The sequence below is a fragment of the Electrona antarctica genome, assembly GCF_951216825.1.
Source record: "Electrona antarctica genome assembly, chromosome: 7".
NCBI lineage: Eukaryota > Metazoa > Chordata > Actinopteri > Myctophiformes > Myctophidae > Electrona > Electrona antarctica.
The window spans coordinates 44369178-44390541 of NC_136812.1; the positions used below are offsets into that span (position 1 = coordinate 44369178).

The following is a 21364-nucleotide window of genomic DNA, read 5'->3' on the forward strand; positions in this document are numbered from 1 at the left end:
CACGCCAGGTTTCGTGAAATAATCCTGTTCTATGCATTTAGGCCTCTGTTAAATCTTAAGCCCAAACTGCACCAATGATTCACCATGCAACTCCTTGCAACATGCAACTACTTGCTTGTAACTACTTGTTGAAGTTGAAACCATTATACCCAATTGCAGTTGCAAGGAATTGCATTGTTGGTGTCAGGATTTGGAGATTCTGCACGCACGTACATAGCATGAGCATGACATGCTGACAGACAATGCAAGAAGCATGTTCCACTTCCACTCACAATTTAGGTGGCTTTTAAAATGCGGTACTTATTAATTTCCTTCATTAAAAATATGATGGGCCTATGTATTTGGTGTGTAAGTGTAAATCAAATAGCCTACAATTGAAACCTGCTACTGCAGTGATTTTCTCCTGTGTTCAATGCGTTTCTGCGTTTGTGTGTGGACAGTGGCCACAGATATCTTTGTCGTATGGGCAGGGATTTTTTTTTAAATGGAGGACGAAAATATCCGTTTTGCAAAAGATCCATATAGGTATAGCCCAGGCCTTAGACTCTATGGTTGTGGAAAATAAACTCTGCATTGTGTTCAAATTCCCAGTCATTTAACAAACAACACAACAACTTAATCCAAACAATTTTATTTCATCTAGTGTTTTTGATATTTGGGTGTGAGACATTTTTCATTTAAATGGAATGGTGAAATGATCTATCACTTGAGAGCTGGGAACTAGAGGCTAGAAGGGTCTGTTTCTGGAGCGCGTGTTGATCAGTCCCAGCACAGAGAAGGCACTGGCGGCAGCCGTCACCAAACTGATGGCCCCAATGGCCCGCGTAGCCTGTGGACACATGACGAGAATAAAAAAAAGTACCAGTTCAGTTAACTTCAGTACACATAGTACACTGTAAAATCCTCTGTGCCATTTCAACTCTGAAAGTGTGAGATTTGTTTTTCTTTCTTCAGAACAAATACATGTGAAAATGATGCTTGGTGCAGACTAGAACTAACCTGACTCCGCCAGATGGGGCAGCAGAGACTCTCTGCTGCCCCATCTGGCGGAGTCAGGTTAGACTAGAACATGTAAGGAGCTAAATGAATGACTATCCCCACACAAAAAGATGTAATTTTAGTACACACAGAGGCAGTCAGTAATAGTGCTCGGTTGTTTTGTGAAAATATTGATATTTTATATATGCTAGAAAATAATTACATAAGTATGCATGGTAAGTAATAGAGACCTGTTACTATAAGCCAAATTTGCTGTACCTCGCTTATTCTCTCATCACTTCAGCAGCTACACGTACTATGCTTTTATAAAGTTATGTAGTGAGGGATGAGTGTATGTGTGTGTAAAGTTTACACACTCATACACTCATCCCTCACTACATAACTTTATGCACATTTTATTTTTATTTTATTTTAAATCAATCAATCAATCAATCAATCAATCAATCAATCAATCAATAATTTAGAGTCTCTAAGAATCTACTTATATAGTAAAATATTGAAACTCAAGCCCTGATGACCAAGACAACAGGCTGGAGAAACAGAAAAATGCAAAAGACTGAAAGACCTGCTCGGATACCCCTTCTCCATAGCGCAGCAGGGTGACAAAGTGCTCGCAGTTACTTCCAAGCAGGTCGTAGGACACTTCCTTGTCAATGAGGACTTGAGCTCGCTGGATGATCTCGCCGACAGGCAGTGGGGTGTGGTCGTCATCATACTTGTTGTTGACACGGTACGTGTCCCCTCCCACCACCTCTTTCAGCAACTGCATGCGCACCACCGCCTTCCGGCTGAACACCGACTTCACACTGGACATGGCAGCTGCCTGGCTCTCATCTGGGGACAGAAAGGATGTCCACATGTGTGTATGTGGGGGTGGTACAATGTGGGGGGTTAATATAACAATTCTCCTCCAAAGAGTATTAACCACTTAGACACTTCATTGAGAGGGAACCCCCAGGGGACAGGGTCTATACTTGGCCCCCTCAGTTTTTTCCCTACAGCATCTCTTCACCGAAAATAGCCGAAAAGCTCCGAAAGAGTCTATTTTCACAGAACATGCTCTACACTGGACCCACAAATGAACTTACAGTATAGTCTGAGCAGATCCAGGCTGGATGAAACGTACTAGGACTGTAATAAACTCGTTTCAAGTTTTGGTTTGTTTGTTTTCTTTAATATATCACATTTCCTTGAGGGATGACAAAAATAACTTATCAAATGAAACCCAAACCAGCCCAAAACCTAACCATGGTCCCTGAATCTCTATTAAAATGAAATAATGTAAGCTAGAACAAACAGAACATACAATGTTAACTTTGATCTAATTTTCAGCCCACACAGTTAACATGGCTTGACAATACTCCGCCTCCTACTGACCAACAGGGGTTAGGTTGATGATGTAACCATCTCCCAGGTAGAGGGCCCAATGCTGATAGGCTGGTCTGAATATCTCAATGAGGTCACCAGGCTGGGGGTCACCAGCGGGGTCAAGAAGGTCAGGGTCATTAGAGGCCATCTACAGCAAGATGTGACGGGGGAAAACAGATGGATGGATGACTAATGAAAAGACAACTTAACCACCATATTCTGGGGAGACCATTAGCCCAGAATACCAGATCTACAATTAAGCTATTTTTGGCAAAGGGATTCTTGGTGTAGAGTGGTCCAAGTACAGTTATAACTCAGGTCCGTTTTACTAAGAATAGAGGGTTTAAGTGGTTAAGCCCTTATATACCTACAGTATACGGTATCGTACTGTTGTACGATGAAGAGCAAAATTAGCAGATCTATAGCATCGCAATATAACTTATACATGTATTAAATTATGGCTGGAATGAAAGCATTCATCTTAAGGTCTCCACACACCGGGCGCGAATCGGATGCGAATTCGGATTTTTAGCGGCGTTTCTCCATCGGTTTTCCGAAAAACGCGGCCGGTGTGCAACCACCTTTAGTATCTGTCTGTCTGTCTGTCTAATGCATTTACAACTTTAAATTGTAGCAGAACTAATAGCTGGGAATAACATGAAAACGCATAACTGTGAATGAGCAGTAGGCCTACAGTACGCACGCACGCACGCACGCACGCACGCACGCACGCACGCACGCACGCACGCACGCACGCACGCACGCACGCACGCACGCACGCACACACACACACACACACACACACACACACACACACACACACACACACACACACACACACACACACACACACACACACACACACACACACACACACACACACACACACACACACACACACACACACACACACACACACACACACACACACACACACACACACAAAGGGCCAACAGGGTCATACTCTTTGACTATCACACCACACAATAACAACCTTTTAGTGTACTTACAATAGAGTTTCCTTTCTGTTTATCCATCCCACATCATGTTTCCACAAATACTAAAAGGAAGAAAAGAAAATACATTGTTGAGATGTCTTTTATGCATTCAAGGAATATCTAAAAAGGTACCATATCAACAATGCATTAGACTACTAACTTTCTATGTCATCGTTGAAACTGCCCTGTGCTTTAGAGACTAGTCTAGTGGTTCACAAAAGTATGTGGCTGTATCAAGTTTGTTGTGTGTTGTTAATATTAAGATATCCCAAATTTGTGACATTTCTTTCAAAATGTATTGAAAATAGCAGAGGACAATGCCTCACTAGACAGATGACAGTGAAGTGACAATTTAAGTACTTTTAAGACCCCAACAAAGAAAAGAAAAAGACCATTACTGCATTAAAAGAATCAACAAACTATACTATAACCACTGGTCATCATTGGCCAAATTAATAATATAGGTGAAAACTGTGAAAATAGCTGATCTGCAAGCTCACAACATTGCCTATTTACACAATATTTATCTGTGGAACCGAGTCAAACTAAATTGCAATGCCTCAACTCCTACAAGTGCTTGTCCGGGTGGAGGGTCCCCAGTACAAATATGATTATTGTTGTGGGTCGTGGCCTGCTTTAGACTACATTCATGCATAGCCTGTACTGTGGTTCCTAAACCTTATGTCAAGGCCCCACAAGCCCACATAAACGGTATAGACCATGGGTTATGTGGGAATGCCTACTGACAGCCCATTCATTCAAACAGAAAAGTCCTATCTGATTGCATTAAACGATGTTAAACGACATTAAACTCACTTTGCCACTCACTTTATTACCATACAAACATTCAATAAAAACACTATAGAGATATATATAAAATCTAAAAGTATAAGTAATTTCCCAGAGAGAGTATGCTAGATAGCATAGTAGTACAATGTAAAGGGCAAGGCCAAACACAGACAAAAGCTCATGCACAGACAATACACGCATAAGCCCTTGTGTCACTCATGCGGCAACAATAGCAACAACATAATGGAGAAACTGACAGAAAAATAGTTGTAGCCAGTCGTTAAAACAAATGTTTATATACATAGTATTAGTTTTTATCGGTGTAATTAACGTACGAAATCAATAGACTTATCACATCCTATAAAGAGTCAACATTTTTAGGAGATGGTCTCAACAGTTATATGAAAAGTATGTGAGCATAATGAAATCTCCAGTAATTTTAAATTGTGACAACAATGTTGGTTAGGCCTATATCTAAATTGCTCCTGGATGTAATCATGAAATATGTATCTTCTTGGGAGAGCCATGAGTAGGCTATTATATCCATCTCATCACTAATGGATGCTCCTGTGTTGGAACCATAAATTGGAACAAAAGGCCAATATTAGGCTATTACACTCATCTAAACCAACCACCAATTTAATCCACAGTCCAGTTGGAATAAATTCATTCACGTCAGAGGCTGACAGCCAATAAACAGCAACTAACTGCAAACAAGAGATAGCCTATACTTACTCATCCACCTGCTGTTTTTTCTTCCTGGCCATTTTAATTCTCCATCATAAATCCGCACGTATAGTCATAAAAAATTTAAAAAAGGTCAAAAGAAAAATTGAATTATTCCTGTTGACGATATGACCAGCACCAATGGACCAATTTGCGTATAGGTAGGCCTATAGCTTGAATCGAGAATGGAAGTAGCAGAGCAGGTGTGTAGTGTGTATGATATGTAGGATAGCCTATCTCTCGCTTCACAGCGGGGGTCCACTCTACACTGAGCGACAGAGGGGCGTTTTGTGGTCCACTGTCCCATTCATAAGCAATGACATGGCACTTATGAATAAGCACCGTCCCTGGCCTGCACGTAGCAGGCCTACCATAGCAATAACAAATATCCTATATATTTAATTATTTTCGGAATTCGGATGCAATATAATGTCGAATATGTCCTGGGTCTGTCATTTAGCACCCGATGTAATCCACCCATCGAATGAACAGGAATTACTATACATGTGTAACGTAGACAAACAACAGATATGACATCATGACTGGGGTCACTGGGCTGCCAGACAGATCTATATAGACGCCTATCGCTAATTAATTCATTGTTATTGGTATATTCCCCCGGCAGTCTCGTATTCGTTCCCCCCTGCTGGTGGCCGTATATGCTACTGGTTTGGTAATCACATTTTGATTGCGCCAGAACCCAGAAGAGATATCTGCCGGGTTAAAGTGATTGTAATAATAATAATTAAAGCGAGTTTTCATAGGACAAGGATATGTTCCTTCCATACTGGAGACAAGCCTCAAGAATTCCAACAAGCATGCACTTTATGTCAGTACTTTGTACTGTTTTCAAATGTGTGTACAGTGTGTGTGTGTGTGTGTGTGTGTGTGTGGGGGGGGGGGGGGGGGGGGGGGGGGGGGGGGGGGGGATTGGACTGGAAAGACTTATATATAGTATATAGTTAGGGGCAGACAGAATGATTTTGTCCAGTTTTGGGAGACATATATGAATACTATACAGACTAGTATCTAAGAGGAAAAGAAACCGAACTGAAAACTTTAGTTTAGTTTAGTTTATTTGATCATCCTTCAGTTTCAAATACAATATTTGGTAACACTTGCAGATACGGTTCATGAAGTAATGATTAACTCATGATTAACTAATACATTAGTGCTTAACTAATGTATTAGTTAATCATTAGTTAATCATTACTTCATGAACCGTATCTGCAAGTGTTACCCAATATTTAAAGACAATGAATGGAAGCTGTTACAAAAACAAAGCAAAACATGAAGATGATCAAAAGGAATAGGCAGAAGCTAAAAGCTTATAAATGCCTATCCTACTGTACTTACAACAGAACATGATTCGTAATACTCATTACATTAACATTAACAGATTCACAAAACAAAAGTCAGATACGAGAATTCCACCCTACACCAAACCCACCCCGCAGTGTCACCGTAGAGATCCACCAGGATCCATGAGTTACATAGCACTATATAACCATTAGATTACATATTATTGTCTCCACCAGGCCGAAGGCATGGGGATAGAGTATGTTTTGCACTCCGTCCGTCCGTCCGTGTGTCCGTGTGTGTGTCCGTGTGTCCGTCCGTCCGTCCGTCTGTGATCAGCTAATCTCCGGCACCGTTAACCCGGTCGATGCCAAATTTTGCACACACACTCCCTGGATGCCAACGATGAACTTCTGCCCAAAATTTCCAGAACGGCCTGTTATAGCGCCACCAGGAGTCCGCTTTGTGCAAAACAAGTTTTTGGACAGTACACCTACAGATTTTGTCCAAACATCACGCAAATTGATACACAATCTCTCTAGAGCCATTCAACGAAACGGGTCTTTCAGATTTCTCAGACTCCATCCTGATTGGCTAAGATTGGCTTCCAAAGCAAGCAGGAGTGCTCAGTTTCAAACAAAATGCTGCAAATCATGAACACATTTCCGTGAAATCGTGCACGCACATTCCCACTAGGCCGAGGAAGAAATGCCACATGAACATTTTCAACTCAGCCTCATGGTGGCGCTATAACTGGCAGAAAAGTGTTTTTACCTCTAACTGCAAGGATCTGTGGATAACTTTGTATGCCAACTCCCTAGAGGCCAAGGAAAAACCTTTGCCTGGAATTTTTCACATCTGCTCTTTATAGCGCCACCAGGAGGCCGACATATGTAAAACACATTTTCTAATATTACTCCTTCAGATTTTATCCAAATTTCACGCAAATCGGTACACATGCTCTCCATAGTCATGTGATCAAGACGGGTTTGTTTGATTTCTCATAATCCACCCTCATTGGCTACGATTGGCTTCTAAACTTTTCAGGAGTAGCCCACTTTGTACCCGTTTTGTACAAATCGACCACAACTACTCAACGCAGGGTCTGATTGTGGTGAAACTGTGCATGCATATTCCCACTAGGTATTGGAAGAAATGCCACTTGACAGTTTTCAAATCAGCCTCATGGTGGCGCTACAACAGGCCAAGCCACGTCACACACATGCACGCATGTAAGCACGCGCACGCGCACACGCACACACACGTTTATATTGCTCCTAAACATTTTGCCAAACATCACACTCACACTCCTATCCTCCTGGTGGAGACCTGTGCCCAGAAGGGCACTTTTTCTAGTTATTGTTGTTATTATCCTTATTCACATTACCCTCATTACCAATGATCATTATCTGTTGTTGCTGAGTAATGTCATTTTTGTTCACATTTGTAATGTTAACTTAATTACAATAATATACATTAATTAATTATTAATAATGACAGCACTAATGACTATCAATACTACCATCACTATCAATACCTGTACAAAATGTATCAGTTTATCATACAATAACGTCACAATCCACAATATACGTAATTTCACTATATGGTATGCTGTATTTGGCCAAAAGGATTCGCTTTAGCAATTTTTTTTTACACAAATGTTTTATTTTAGTTTATCTTATTTAGATGCTTATTTTTGTTTTGTTTATACAAGTGCAATATCTGTGTGTGTGTGTGTGTGTGTGTGTGTGTGTGTGTGTGTGTGTGTGTGTGTGTGTGTGTGTGTGTGTGTGCATACGGATAGTTACCAGATGGCATGGTACTCAAAAAATGTGTGGGTGCAGTAGATCTGCCCTAACCAGCATGTTACGCAAATTGGGGGGCCTCTTTGTTGTTTTAATGGCTCTCTCAATATATGTCTTTGGATACAGGTGATAATTTAGTGCACAGATGACTCTGAATTCAGTCTCTTTAGATCTCCTGTTGGTAAGGCATTTAGTCTGTGAGATACCGGCAAATCTTAGAGCTGCATCCTTTTATGTAGCATCTCTTTTGGAAGCGGCCCTCAAGTTCCATGGCTTGAGCATTGTAGTCTTCATTGGAGCTGCAGATCCTTCTGATACGGTTGGGTTGGGAGATAGGGAGGTTCTTTTTGAGAGAAAGTGAATGATATGACTCAATTTGCAAAAGGGAATTTCTATAGGTACAAGTTTGTTTTAAGGCTATTATTCTCCTTAATTATCAAAATGTCCAGAAAGTTCATCTCTTTTGGGCTCGCAGCCATAGTGAATTTCAGGTGGTCATTTTGAGCATTCATAAATAGGTGAAAGTCATTAAGTACTGTAAGATGAAAAAATGTCAGCCAAATTGGAGATGTGTTGTAGAAAGGGATTTACCTGCTGTTAAAAATGACTTTCTTGTTTAAGTCTCCTTTCTTGGACGAATCCCACATAGCAAAAGCTGTCCCCCCTTGATCCCATGGCCACTCCGGAGGTCTGTAAGTAGAAGGTATTGCCATATAAGAAATAGTTTGACTTGAGTACTTCCTTCATGAGCTCCATTAACCAGTCTGTACTTGGGTTGCAATCAGCTCTTTTTTCGAAAAACAGTTTTACAGCCTGTAGGCCCCTTTAAAGGGAACGTTTGTAAGGACTCAATATCCATAGTCACCAAAAGTTACGTTTCCTCAACCTGCTCGATGGATTTAATAATTCTAATGAATTCCATAGAGTCTCGGGTGTATGAGGGTATAGGGTTGTAAGTTACTTGTAAGTTACTAGTGGCTGCAGAAAATAGTCCACAAATGCTGATATCTTCTCAGTTTAGAGAGCATATGGCCAAAATAATTGTTTATGCACCTTCATAAAGGCATGTTCAGATTCATCGATAGTCCCTTGTTCTAATAAATTATTCAGAACATTATGGATACGTTTCTAGGTATCGGCAATGGGGTTACTGTCCAATGTTTTACAAAACTTTATATTGGTAAGTTGTCTCAGTATCTCCTGGTCCTATGCATCTCTATTCAACACCACTATAGCGCCACCCTTATCCGCAAGCATGCGCACAACCCCCTTACTAATCAAAGATAAATGTAGTTACACACACGCACACACACACACACACACACACACACACACACACACACACACACACACACACACACACACACACACACACACACACACACACACACACACACACACACACACACACACACACACACACACACATTTTGAGAGTTTTAAGTTCATAACGTTGCTCCCGTGACAGATTGCCGGACACTATATATTGTTTCCTCTTGTTTATAATCATAGACACACATCCCTTTCCACCAAACGGCAGTGATTTTCATTTCGAAGTCAATCAACATTAAACAGCACTGACCTGAAACAGGTGTAGCTGCTGGAGGAGAAGGCTGAGGGCACCCGCTGTGAGATGTACAAAATGCTTTACTAAGGCTCTATAGGACCACACATTAGTCAGTAGCTCAATTAACGTATTCGACATTGATTATGAACTAACATTTGGAGACGGCTCTTTCACTCGAGACGTCATGTGGCAGCCAAGTCTATGTACTTTTAATGTTAGCTTTAAGCAAGGTCAGCCAAGTGTGTGGACCTTTAATGTTTGCTTTAAGCACGGGTCCCCCCGTTTTCAGCATGCCTACCATGACGTCATGTGGCAGCCACAGTGGGCACCCCTCACTTCGCAGTGTGAAGTGAGTTAATTCTGTTTAGCACAACAATAAAACACCACAATAAAACAACATCACTGTCACAATGACAGCTAGATGACAGCTAGATGTGTTAGTTAATTAATTAACTAATTAATTCAAATTTGTAGGAATCTATTACATAGAAAGAGGATGAATGAGATTGATACATAATACTGAAAACAACACGATCTGAAAGAGATACATTCTCTTGTATTAAGATGCAATGTTTGGCCTAACAATGAATTGTCATTAGACACACTTACAGATCATCTAGAAGAGACTGCTCGTATTCCAATAGACTATTGAAGAAGATGCGTTTGGCTTTTCTGTTGTTCAGGTTTGCATAGAGTTCCCTCATCATATCCTGATTGGTGGCCTTAGATCTCACATTATCGTAGCCCTCTTGGCGGATGGCACGCTCCTCAAGGAGCACGTCCAGGATGGACTTGACATTGGTCACTTTCTCGATCAGGACACGCCGGTGTTGATCAATGAATGTGTTTCTCACTGACGCTAAGTGGAATGAACATTGGATTGTGGGTGAGACATGTGGGTAAAGCATATTTACATGTTTCTGAACATTCTATCTTTTAAAGAGCAAAGACATTATATCACTCAGGTAATTGAATATTAGCATGAGTTTATATAGAGCTTTTTCCACTTTTGGACTTGTATATGGGCTATACGAGTACAATAGCCTAGTAGTAGTTCCATACAAGTTTCATATTCATTGGAATAGACAACAAGCCTTCTAGTATAAAACATAATGGCAGTTGGAAAGTTATCTTATAATCGGAATGTTGGATCTGTTTTAATATGAGGACATGTACTGTATATGACACTGTTTTAACAAAGTATGTGAATCACAGATTTGTGTGAACAGACAGTTCAATCAGTTTATTTTAGATGTCTATTCATATTGTCAGCTCACCTTGAATCTTGAACCTTGACATTGGTGTTTCAGCAACGGTAGCTTCATGCTGATCTGATGTTGCAACTATTGTTGAGTCTGAAAAAGACAACAGACTTTTATAAGAACCCAATACCACCTGGCAGTAATGAAGAAAGTTGGTCTGCAGCAGGAAAACCATGCAGGCACACGTAAAAAGTCTCAGCACCAAATATAATAATGTTTGGTAGTCTGATAAGTGATAACAATGGGACAGGCCAGGTTGCCTACCCAGGACCCACAAACTTTGAAAGGCAGTTATAGACCGATAAGATTGTATTATTGTTGTAAACTTACTATACAAGTCCATAATCGTTTTTCTCCAGTGTCCACTGATCTTTGCCATGGGGAGCTTACTATAAGTGCTCTTTATGGCAAGGGAGCAATCTGTGATTTTCAGAAAGGCCGAGATGTGCATCTTCTAACCTTAATATATAAATGACACACACACACACACACACACACACACACACACACACACACACACACACACACACACACACACACACACACACACACACACACACACACACACACAGTCACACACACACACACACACACACACACTTCACCTACCTTTGTCTGGTATGTCTGGAAACGTCCCCACTAGATCATTTCTGTTAATGTTCTTCAGAACTTTCACCATGATCTGCTGAGCTTCTTTACAGGAGTATCTCCGCACCATCTGACGAGTGATGGTCCTCTTGCCTGGTCTCATCAGGATCCTATCCTGAAGAGACTTTGAGATTGGATGAAGGCCTTCAAGGACATCAGGGTCTCGCAAACGCAACTTGAATATCTCAAACTCCTCGTTTTCCAGCTTATGCAGAGTTTTAAGGATGCGTTCCTCAAGTGGCTCCACGGTTGAGTTCTGGTACAAACAGAAGACGATAACATCTCAGCTTCATTAGTGTGGTTAACATCTCAGCTTCATTAGTGTGGTTAACATCTCAGCTTCATTAGTGTGGTTGCAACCAGACTATTGTAATTGTGAATCGTGTGCTCATACTTTGCTAAGAGAGTTGTTGTATAGTTTAATTGGTATTAATATATTCATGCATTAAATGTCCCCATAATTTCCCGGAGACCTTAAGAACTATAGTTACATAACTTGGAGGGGAGGTTCATAATAATTACAAAAAATAATTAACTTTTATTATATCGGTCGGCTTCATGGTGGCGCTATGACAGCCCACTTTACGTTTTGCCTTATAACTCTTGAACTGCGTAGGTCGTAAAATAAAAATAAAAAATCCCTGGATTCCTTGGGTCATGAGTCATGACGCACATATAGGCCATATAGGCATTTTCTTCAAAACTCACTTTTTGCTTCTCCTCCTACAGATTTTGTCCAAATCTCACAGAAATCGGTGCACATAATCTCTGGACCTATCCGATTAAAACACCATGGGCAGAAATGTTATAGTGCGTATCGTTATGCCGTAATTGGCTTCCGAAGTTAGTGGGAGGGACCTATTTTACAAAAATTGCCACAAATCACGAACGGAAGGTTCAATCCATCCCAGATTTTAATCACATGTCGTGGGTGGTTTAATCCACAGATATATAGAAAGCTAGATGGCTCACCCGCGCTCTGGCCAATGGAGAGCGACGTTGCTACGTGGCGGCCATCTTACTTCGGGGCACCATAACATTGTGTCTATGGGGCATGTACTTTTAAATAACCATAACTTGCTCAATTCTCAACCGATTTTCAAACGGTTTGGTTTGTTATAAACGTCAGAGACGTCCGCATACTTATATGCTTTTATACGACGTTCATATAAAAAACTAAATTAAGCAGATAAGCGTCCTGAATCATAGCCACGTTGACAACGTTTGTAATAAACCAACCTGTTTGTAAATCCGTCAAGATTTGAGCGAGTTATGACTGTTTTTGTTTGAGCTGCCATAGAACATACTGTGCTGTAGCCCCGAAGCAAGATGGCCGCCGGGTGAACTACGTCAGAGACTTCGCCTTGAGCCATCTAGCCTTTATATATATCTATGGTTTAATCAACCCAGAGCCAAAGGCAATACCATTATAATCCATAGGGGGCGCCGCAAATGAAAATGTTGCAGAACATCTTTTTGGGGGGGGATAAGTCCCCTCCGATTTACTTACACATGATCACAGGGGTGAAGTGACATTGTAATTGGCTGGCACAATTTGTGACTTTTCTAGTTCTCTTAATGCTTTGACGTGTGTAGTAACTAAGTATATTTACTTAAGTACTGTGCTTAAGTACTTGAGTATTTCCAATTTCAAATACTTTTACTTCTACTCCACTCCACTACAATTATTTGAAAACTTTTGTTACTATGTACTATGTAGATTTTGATTATTATTACAAAACATACATTAACCACTTCAGCTATACATTTTGGCCATTTGAAAATAGCAGATTTACAAGCTCACAATGTGTCACGACTTGTGATTGCAAGCTTGTAGATCTGCTATTTTAAAACAATTTGGCCTACATTTGAAACAGGACATTCTGCACAATGAGTACTTTTACTTTTGGTACTATTCAAGTAAATCTTTAATTCCAGAGTATTTCTACAATGTAGTATCAATACTTTTACTTAAGTAAAACATTTGAATACTTCTCCCACCACTGTGTCTGAAGAGGTTATGTTCCCCATTCTTTATTTCTTCCTGGCTGCTTCTTCTGGTGCTTCTGTTTACAAGTAACAACAACAACAACAACAACAACAACAACAGTGAACCTTATGCAGACTGTGTGCTTGTGTTCATGTGTCCATGTAGGTTATGAACCATATCCTGATCTTTGTGTGTCTGAATCTGAACACATATTATTCAAATGCAAAAGTTGAGCATTTCCTTTGTATACATTATACTTCATTGACATTGCTCCTTTTACTCCACTACAATTATGTCACAGCTGTAGTCAGTTGATTTTACAATAATAGAAAACATATACATTAAAGAACTAGGGCCACTAGGCCAACCGTATACTATCTTCATATTGTTGGTCCTCAGAGTCAGTCCTCACTAATGCTCATTATAAGATACACAATTTATCTCTAGTCCAGGGTTTCTATAAGTGCGTGCTGTGCCAATCTAGGCCGGGTGCCATTACACTAGTCAAGGCATGCCGAGTCAGAATAATTTGATATTTAGAATTGATCAATATCACTTCAATTTTAACCACTAACACTCTAACCTTCCCTACAGACCGCCAAACAAAGGGTCACGTTGTGTGAACTTGTAGATCTGCTATTTTTTGATTAATCTTCCCACCAGAATAGATAGATAGATGCTGGGGTGGTTAAATGTCAAATATGAAGTTATTCTCAATCTGTCGTAATGGACACATACTGCATTTACATATTTACTACCATAATATGACATTCTCAGTATAAAAAAAAACTGACCTACATTTCTTGGACTGCTATTAATGGACCAACATTTCTTATACTGCTTTTTTCTGTCAACACCAAAGCTCTTTACCAAAAATAGGCGACCTACAAGCTCACAGAGCAGAGCGCAACAACACTACAAGCAAGCTATAGCCCCTTTCGGGACCCTCGGTTACATTTTCTGAATTCTGGACGGCGAAATTCAGAAGTTAAGTGTCAACACTTACCCTACATAATGTTGTCTCATAAAGTCACTGCTTGCTGTTGTGTTGTGACACGTACGTCTGAACAAACTGTTGTCCTGCACCACTCCCTGGCACGCACGCACGCACGCACGCACGCACACACACCTGTGTGCTGTTATTATGCCAATGCCCTACACACACCTGAGTAATTTTCCAAGTAACACCACCCTCAGGCAGAGAGAGAGAGAGAGAGAGAGAGAGAAGGCCTATGTTGTGTTTTAGCAAAGTACCTAACTGTTGTCTACAACCAGTTCATCATAAATCACTCAATTCAATGGAAACTAATTTGCATACAAAATATTTTTTCTTTCGAATGGGTGATTCATAGCACCCACATGCCACGCACGTGGGCACAAGCCACGCACGCACGCACGCACGCACACACGCACGTGCACACATACACACACACACACGCACACACACACACACACACACACACACACCTGAGTACTTTTCCAAGTAACACCCCCCTCAGACGGCAGAGAGAGAGAGAGAGAGAGAGAGAGAGAGAGAGGTGATAAGAGGTATAAGGTAAGTAAGTATGCTGTGTTAGCAAAGTAAATTACTGATGTTGACATTACTGACAACCAGTTCATCTGCAGCAGGAAAGACAAACAGCAGGCAGGCAAAATTAACAGTGCAACTCTCTCTCTCTCTCTCTGTTTCTAGCTCAACTGCGCCACGTTGGTACCCTAAACAAACATACATACATACATACATACATACATACATACGTACGTACGTACGTACGTACGCACGTATACATACATACATGCATGTAGTGTACACACAGGTAGTGTGTGCAGGCTGGGTGGTGTGTGACAATCCTGTTGAAGTATTCCTTTGGTACGGCGACTGCGGCGGCGGGTACCCGGGAGAACAAATTAACGAGACACGAGACAGTATCACGCTCAAGGTTCACAAAGTTTATTACACAGGAAACATATATAGTGCTGGATGATAATGACGTCACAATAAGATATGAGAACGTGCATACTGCATGATTGACCTTCATGCATGAGTGTCCAAGTTGCTCCTTGTCCAACCGGTTTCCAAACTGGGTGGACAAGGAGCAACTTGGAAGGAAGCGTGGAAGGAACACGTTATTCCAACCAGTTCCTTTCCCCTCCATCAGGCGCCCCGGCTGGCCAGGGGGAAGCAGTTTAGAAACCAGGATTAATGCATGTTTTTTGTGAGGGTACCTACCCTAGGGGACACGGGGAGAACATAGAAACTCCACACAGAAAGGCCCTTTCGCCAACCCCGCCTCGGGTATGGGCACTGATGACGCAGAGGAGAGAAGCACCAGCCAGCCCCCACAGCGTCCCCAGCGGGAATCAAACCCAGGACAAAAAGCTTTTACTGACGAAACCACGTTCACCCCCACGGCTCCCGGACTAATACCCCAAATCTCGGCCACTCGTTCACTTACACTAACCTCGCGTCACCAGTGGACACTGGACACTGATGGAGTTTGTCATCGATCCATCATGCAAGAATAAAAACTAAAATGCAGTCTTGGTGTGTGCGATCCATCACCTTTATTTCTAGTATTGAAGAGTTATTTAAAAAAAATCAGACCTGTGGTGCCCTAAACAGACAGATATATAGGGAGGAACATAGGGACAAAGCTGGGCATTGGAGTGGCTACCCCCTATGGTTGCAAAAAATAATGAAAAGCTCATTCTAGTTGTTGCCTCCCTCTTGTGGTTGAACGTATCAACTACTCCCATCACTACACAGCCTATATAAAACTTTGGAACTATGTGCTTACTTGTACAGATTAGAAGCATTTGGGTGATATCGATTTGGAACTAAATTATTTTATACAGTATGATGTAGTTGTACAGATTAGAAAGAAGCATTTCAGCGCGTGATCATTCTTTAAAGCTACATGAATATTTGTACAGAAGAGGAACTAAGAGGAACATTAAAGTAAGAGATAGGCCATAAATCACACATACACTTAAGAATGAAAAACAAAGGATATACGTTTTATAGCGACAGGGCAGTCAACCTGTATCTATAGCAGCAGGGACAGTTTCTGAACTTGTCATCTTGTAAAGATTCTTGTCCAGGTATCTCTCTCCAAGACAGACTGCTCACGAGTCCATTTTTTGTCCGTGGCCTCTGAATACTTTCACAGTCTCGGGATCAGCCATCCTTCGCTTTTCCAGTGGTTTCTGATGCCGTCTTCTATGATGACCCATGGGGTGTGAGATGGTGGGGGATACCTTTGTTCTCCAGTTTCGACTCTTCTCTTCATATTGGCTCATATCGGTTTTTCATATCGGCACATATCGGTATTCGTCATTTCACCGATACAATATGACCCAATATGGCCAAATAAGCCATATAGGTAGCCGATATATTGGAGGGACATAGACATCTTCAAACTTCATCTTTGGGTCATTGTCCCACTTTACGGGCAGATATGTCTTGTCCTTCTTTCCTGTTTTCACCAACCACTCTGTAATTAAGGCAAACAGAGACAAATATTTCTATGGTCTGTTTCAATCGAACCATGGTCGGTTTACTTCATTGGTCCAGTTTGTTTGTTGAAATCTGAACAATGCATTGCATTCATACTCTGATCTGGATCAAACTATATCAAACCATGTAATGGTCCTCCTGAAAAAGTCAGGACTTTCAATAACAATATACTGAAAACACACAGGCTGGTCACATTAGAGCCACACTGTTCAAATCATTTGAATGAACAGGTGGTGTGAACCTGATGACCCAGGATATCTAAGTTCACTTTATTGTTATTGGAAAGGTGTGTTAACTGATTGCAATGAATTGAATATCTATGACTAAATTAAATGTCTCCATTTCGAAGTCAATCAACATTAACAGCACTGACCTACCTGAGACAGATGTAGATGCTGGAGCAGAAGGCTGAGGGCACCCTCTGTGAGATGTACAAAATGCTTTATTAACTGTAAAGGCTCTATACGACCAAACATTAGTAGCTCAATTAACGTATTCAACATTCATTCACTTTTGGAGACAGCATCTTCAGTACATCTTTGAGGGGCGCTATAGCCACCCCAACGCCTGGGTTTCACTCGTGATGTTATGTGGCAGCCAAGTCTATATACTTTTAATGTTAGCTTTAAGCAAGGCCCCCCGTTTTCAGCATGCCTCCTGTGACGTCATGTGGCAGTCACAGTGGGCTTCACACGAGTGTGAGTTCTTTCTTTTTAGCAACACAATAAAACACCACAATAAAACAACATCTCTGTCACAATGACAGCTAGATTATGGGAATATTAGGTAACAAATTCAAATTTGTAGGAATTACTAGACATAAAAAGAGGATGAATGAGATTGATACATAATACTGAAAACAACACATTCTCTTGTATTAGGATACAATGTTTGGCCTAACGATGAATTGTCATTAGACACACTTACAGATCATCTAGAAGAAACTTCTCGTATTCCAATAGACCTTTGAAGAAGATGCGTTTGGCTGTTTTGTTGTTCAGGGCTGGATAGAGTTCCCTCATCATATCCTGATTGGTGGCCTTAGATATCACATTATCGTAGCCCTCTTGGCTGATGGCACGCTCCTCAAGGAGCTTGTCCAGGATGGGCTTGACATTGGTCACTTTCTCGATCAGGACACGCCGGTGTTGATCAATGAATTTGTTTCTCACTGACGCTAAGTGGAATGAACATTGGATTGTGGGTGAGACATGTGGGTAAAGCATATTTACATGTTTCTGATAATTTATATAGTTTATATAATCGTTCTCCGCTTTTGGACTGGGCTATAAGAGTACAATAGCATAGTAGTAGTTCCATACAAGTTTCATATTCATTGGAATAGACAACAAGCCTTCTAGTATAAAACATATGTGGATGGAAGTTGGAAAGTTTTCTTTTAATTGGAATGTTAGATCTGTTTTAATGAGGACATGTACTGTATATGACACTGTTTTAACAAAGTATGTGAATCACAGATTTGTGTGAACAGTTCAATCAGTTTATTTTAGATAAATTCATAGTGTCAGCTCACCTTCAATTTTACGGATTGGAGTTGACCTTGAACTTGACATTGGTGTTTCAGCAACGGTAGCTTCATGTTGGTCTGAAAAGACAACAGACTTTTATAAGAACCCCAATACCACCTGGCAGTAATGAAGAAAGTTGATCTGCAGCAGGAAAACCAGGCACTTGAATGAGTAAAAAGTCTCAGCACCAAATATAATAATGTTTGGTAGTCTGATAAGTGATAACAATAGGACAGGCCATGTTGCCTACCCAGGACCCACAAACTTTTGTATTGTTGTAAACTTATTATGCATGTCTATAATCGTTTTCCCCCAGTATCCACTGATCGTTGCCATGGGGAGCTTATTATAAGTGCTCTTTATGTTAAGGGAGCAATCTGTGATTTTCAGAAAGGCCTAGATGTGCATCTTCTAACCTTAATATATAAATAACTCTTTTTTTCCTACATCTTCTTCTTTTGTTTGCCTAAAGTGAAAGTATGGTGGAGCCTTGGGAGGGCTGCATGATTAATACAATTTAAATCTATGCGATCTTGGACTTCAGCTGCTGTCGGTAACAATAAAATAAAAAATCATGTACGCATGCGCACGATCCCCTTACTAACCAAAGATTAATGTAGTTGCACTAATGCACGCACGCACGCACGCACGCACGCACGCACGCACGCACGCACGCACGCACGCACGCACGCACGCACGCACGCACGCACGCACGCACGCACGCACGCACGCACGCACGCACGCACGCACGCACGCACGCACGCACGCACGCACGCACGCACGCACGCACGCACGCACGCACGCACGCACGCACGCACGCACGCACGCACGCACGCACGCACGCACGCACGCACGCACGCACGCACACACACACACACACACACACACACACACACACACACACACACACACACACACACACACACACACACACACACACACACACACACACACACACACACACACACACACACACACACACACACACACACACACACACACACACACACACACAAGCTACCTTTGTCTGGTATGTCTGGAAACCTCTCCGCTAGATCATTCCTTTTAATGTTCTTCAGAACTTTCACCATGATCTGCTGAGCTTCTTTACAGGAGTATCTCCGAACCACCCGACGAGCGATGGTCCTCTTGCTCTCCTTCTTCAGGGCCAGGGGTAAGTAAGTAAGTAAGGCCTGACCTACCTGACCTCCCTTTGGGATGTCCCAGATGTCCTTGAAGATCCAATCCCAAAGAGACTTTGACTTTGGGATTGGATGCAGGCCTTCAAGGACATCAGGGTGTCGCAAATGCGACTTGAATATCTTGAACTCCGCGTCTTCCAGCTTATGCAGAGTTTTCAAGATGCGTTCCTCAAGTGACTCCAAGGTTGAGTCCTGGTACAAACAGAAGACGTTAACATCTCATCTCAGCTTCATTCTCTTAATGCTTTGGCTGTGAACAGTGCATGGTGTAAAGTAACTACCGGTAAGAATATTTACTAAAGTACTGTATTTAAGTACAATATTGAGGTATTTGTACTTGTACTTGAGTAATTCCAATACTTTTACTTCTACTCCACTACATCTTAGAGGCAAATATTGCACATTTAAAACTTTAGTTACCAGTACTAGTTACTTTGTAGATTTTGAATTCCGGAATTTTACTTGTAACAGAGTATTTCTACTGTACAATGCAGTATCAATACTTTTACTTAAAAAAAACATTTGAGTACTTTTTCCGCCACTGCAGTGAACTAAGAGGTTCTGTATGAGCCTGTACTGTAGCTACTGTACTGTAGCCGTGGTCCGCCGACCGGCCTGTACTCCCTGTGACCAATTTTCCAAGAGCTTTTTCCCCCAAGCCATTAGACTTTTGAACAAGTGCAATATCCCCTAACCTTTTCCCCCTATATGCTGCTATAAGGACACTTTATTTGTTTTTAAAGTGGATTTTAGATTTTAATAGTATTTTAGCTCTCTTTTAACTAGCATACTAAAAGCCAGTGAAACGACATTTCGTTCTCTTATGCATTTTATGTATCTGCTGAATGACAATAAAGCTATCTATCTATCTATCTATCTATTGGATGCATTTAAACACATGCAGTCAGTTTGGCTTGATCTGTTGTAAATAAACCTACCATGTGATGTGTCCCAACCCCAACCCATCCCAGGATGTTCCCCATTCTTTATTTCTTCCTGGCTGCTTCTTCTGGTGCTTCTGTTGACATGTAACAACAACAACAGTGAACCTTATGCAGACTCTGCAGATTTCTGGGGCACTCGCTAGATACTTTCGTTTTCATCACAAGCGCTGATACGGTACCGTGAGGTAGCTCCCTCCTACCATCAATGTCTTGTTTGATCACCTCAATCTGAGCCTCAATTCCTAATTAAACCCCACTAAAGATCGTCAATAAAGATAGTATGGACGGAGGGAAAATAATCAATGACCAACGCGGAAGCAAACCGTTGCCAGGAGACGAAGACGCCAAGACCCAGTAAAAATAGTTCTAGCGATGCTGGGTGCATTATAAACTAAGGGGTCATTCGATGTCGTCCTAGGCGATCTAGGACTTTTATAAAAGGTCGCCCTAGGCATAGAATGAGTTAAAGAACTAGGCCAACCGTATCGTCAATTCCTCATATTGTTGGTCCTCGTAGTCAGTCCTCAGACTCCTCACTTATGCTCATTATAAGATAGTCCAGGGTTTCTTAAAGTAGGTGCTGTGGCACCCTAGGGTGCATGACGCTAGTCCAGGGGTGCCGAGTCAGAATACTTTGATATTCAGAATTGATCAATTTTAACCACAAATTGTAACCACTTAAACCCTCCATTCTTAGTAATGGCTCGTACACACTGCCCGA

The 21364-nt window shown here is 41.3% G+C and overlaps 3 protein-coding genes across 3 annotated transcripts; all 3 read right to left on the minus strand.

Annotated features, from left to right (window-relative positions):
- Nucleotides 1-727: 727 nt before the first annotated feature.
- Nucleotides 728-4907, minus strand: plaat1 (phospholipase A and acyltransferase 1; the record flags this gene model as incomplete). The annotated part of the gene is made up of 5 exons (XM_079506173.1): nucleotides 4890-4907; nucleotides 3378-3427; nucleotides 2377-2515; nucleotides 1565-1833; nucleotides 728-829 (listed from the first exon to the last, which is right to left on the minus strand). Exons 2-5 carry the CDS (start codon nucleotides 3402-3404, stop codon nucleotides 728-730), a joined length of 537 nt encoding a protein of 178 aa, XP_079362299.1. The 5' UTR covers nucleotides 3405-3427; nucleotides 4890-4907.
- Nucleotides 4908-8600: 3693 nt separating this feature from the next.
- On the minus strand, nucleotides 8601-16751 carry LOC306926274 (apoptosis-associated speck-like protein containing a CARD; the record flags this gene model as incomplete). Its single annotated transcript, XM_079505543.1, has 6 exons — nucleotides 8601-8674; nucleotides 9567-9610; nucleotides 10161-10410; nucleotides 10829-10906; nucleotides 11423-11717; nucleotides 16710-16751. 6 exons carry the CDS (start codon nucleotides 16749-16751, stop codon nucleotides 8601-8603), a joined length of 783 nt encoding a protein of 260 aa, XP_079361669.1.
- Nucleotides 16278-20846, minus strand: LOC306926275 (uncharacterized protein; the record flags this gene model as incomplete). The annotated part of the gene is made up of 6 exons (XM_079505544.1): nucleotides 16278-16945; nucleotides 17346-17389; nucleotides 17896-18145; nucleotides 18503-18574; nucleotides 19519-19891; nucleotides 20823-20846. The coding sequence occupies 6 exons, from the start codon at nucleotides 20844-20846 to the stop codon at nucleotides 16791-16793; spliced, it is 918 nt and encodes a 305-aa protein (XP_079361670.1). The 3' UTR covers nucleotides 16278-16790.
- Nucleotides 20847-21364: the final 518 nt, after the last annotated feature.